This window comes from Pelodiscus sinensis, chromosome 21 (assembly GCF_049634645.1).
Source record: "Pelodiscus sinensis isolate JC-2024 chromosome 21, ASM4963464v1, whole genome shotgun sequence".
Taxonomy (NCBI): Eukaryota; Metazoa; Chordata; order Testudines; family Trionychidae; genus Pelodiscus; species Pelodiscus sinensis.
In genome coordinates this window covers 19,116,166-19,118,297 of record NC_134731.1, presented here as the reverse complement: position 1 = coordinate 19,118,297, position 2,132 = coordinate 19,116,166, and the positions used below count along the sequence as shown (strand labels likewise).

General features: G+C 68.0%; 1 protein-coding gene across 1 annotated transcript; it reads right to left on the bottom strand.

Moving 5' to 3' along the window:
- Window positions 1–227: 227 nt before the first annotated feature.
- On the bottom strand, window positions 228–1,876 carry TMEM270 (transmembrane protein 270). Its single transcript, XM_075905073.1, has 3 exons — window positions 1,673–1,876; window positions 874–1,089; window positions 228–561 (listed from the first exon to the last, which is right to left on the bottom strand). The coding sequence occupies exons 1-3, from the start codon at window positions 1,721–1,723 to the stop codon at window positions 280–282; spliced, it is 549 nt and encodes a 182-aa protein (XP_075761188.1). The 5' UTR covers window positions 1,724–1,876; the 3' UTR covers window positions 228–279.
- Between the last annotated feature and the right edge of the window lie 256 nt (window positions 1,877–2,132).

Here is a 2,132-nt window from a genome sequence, read left to right as displayed (position 1 = left end):
GGCACCTTGGCCGGTGCAGCCGAACACACCGGGCCCGCGAGGCGGTGGCTGGGGATGCCCATCCCTGGGGAGGCCGCCTGAGCTGTGTCCCAGGCTCCCTGCCAGGCCGGGCATTGCGGGGTCCAGAGCAGACAGCTGCTTGTGCCCTTGGCCCCCCCAACATTGCTCTGGGGCCCCTGGGGAACCCCCAGCTCCTCAGGGCGCTCAGGCCATGCTGGACACTGGGCTCTCTGCCAGTCCCGCTCCCCAGGCCCGCTGCCACGGGCAGAGCAGCGGCTTTTATTCGAGGCCCTGAGCAGACACTGCAGCAGTCGCCGCCTTCCCGTGGACATGCGGCTCTGGCACGAGGGCAGCGGGAGGCTCCAGGCCCCCCTCCAGCGCCCGGCTGGCCACCTGCAGGGCGTGCTCAAAAGCAGCTTGGAGGAGCCAGGTTGTGAGGCAGGTGAGCCTGGTGATGCAGTAGGCTGGGACCCAGGTGATTGGGGTCCCCAGGCTCTCCAAGCGCCAGTAGCAGGTCTGAAGCAGCAGCAGCACGGTCGCCAGCCGCCTCTGGAGTTCCCTCTGGCGAGACAAAGGCAGGCCAAGGAGCCGGCGTCAGCGTGGGCAGCACCACCCCAGCACCCGGCCTGCTCAGGCCGCGAAGCCAAGGAGGGGAGCTCACAAATGCAGCTGGCCAGGCAGGCATGGGGCTAGCCAGGGCCAGGTCTCACAGTGAGGGGGAGTTGGTGGAGGCTGCCTGCGAGACAGGCCTGCTCTGGCGGGGGAGATGGCAGACACAAGGGGCGCCAGCTAACAGGGGTGTGGCAGAGACCCCAGCTTGGGGATTCCCCTGGGCATGGGGTGCCCTGTGTCCCTGCAGCCCCCACTTCTCACCCAGCTCTGCTGCAGCTGTGTCAGCAGGCACTGCTGGCCCCTCTGCCAAGCCTTCCAGCCCACCAGCAGCAGCAGCATGCAGGCCAGCAGCAGGCTCTGGGCCCTGCAGAAGAACTTGTCGGTCCAGAGCTCCAGTGAGAGGTGGATGCAGCTGACCACGTCCTCCTGCGCCTTCCAGACGCGAGAGTACCAGCCGAGCAGGCTCGCCCAGAGAGACTGCAGCAAAAGAGAGAAGGGGTTAGCAAACCGTGGCCAACAGCCGCCGGACTCGTGAGCTGAGAGACCACGGGCCCCTGCTCAGAGGCCTGCTGGGGGGTATCCCGTAGGGCAGAGCAGGCAGCGCGCTGGGAACCCAGCAGCCGAAAGGGACGAGCTTCCAGAGCAGCCATTTGTAGAAAAAAATGTGAGTCACATAAAGATGTGGAGAAAAATGAGAGTGAGGAACGGGGCACCAATAGGGGGCACCCACCACCCTGGGAATGAGGGGAGACACACACCCCCAGGGGGCGCCCACCGACCCGGGAATGAGGGGAGACACAGCCCCACCCCAAGGGGGCACCCACCACCCTGGGAATGAGGGGAGACACACACCCCCAGGGGGCGCCCACCACACCGGGAATGAGGGGAGACACAGCCCCACCCCAAGGGGGCGCCCACCACCCTGGGAATGAGGGGAGACACACACCCCCAGGGGGCGCCCACCACCCCGGGGCATGTGCCGTAGTTCGGGGTGCGCTGGGAAATGGGCCCAGAGCCCCAGAGGCTGAGCTGGTATCTCCCCCGGCTGCTCAGCTCTTACCGGCTGCAGCCGGCCGTGGGGCAGGCCAGCCGTGGCCCTCGGGGTGCTCATGGGGAGGCCTCCAAGCAGCGAGGCCCGTCTGGAGCTCAGCGCCGTGGCAACCAGCCGCCCTGCCAGGCACAGCTGTTACCATGGCCACCGAGCAGCCCCATCCCGTTGCTGTGGCGATGCCAGAGCCCCGGCTTTGTGGCCACAGGGATAATGCAGAGCCAGGCAGGCGTTGCCATGGGGACGAGGGAGCAGCGGCTCTGAAGGGTGGTGCCCCAGAGCGGGGAGGCTCCTCGCCTCTGGCATCTGGTCCTGTGCTCAGGGCCACCGGCTCCATGTCACCAGCTCCCTGCGGCGCTGGGCGGGGGCTGGGCAGAGGAAAGGGCGCTGGGGGAGCCAATGGGCGGGGAACAGGGCACCGGCCGGCCCCCTGCTCCTGTTGGCAGTCCCCAAGGAGCCCCGGCCGCTGCCA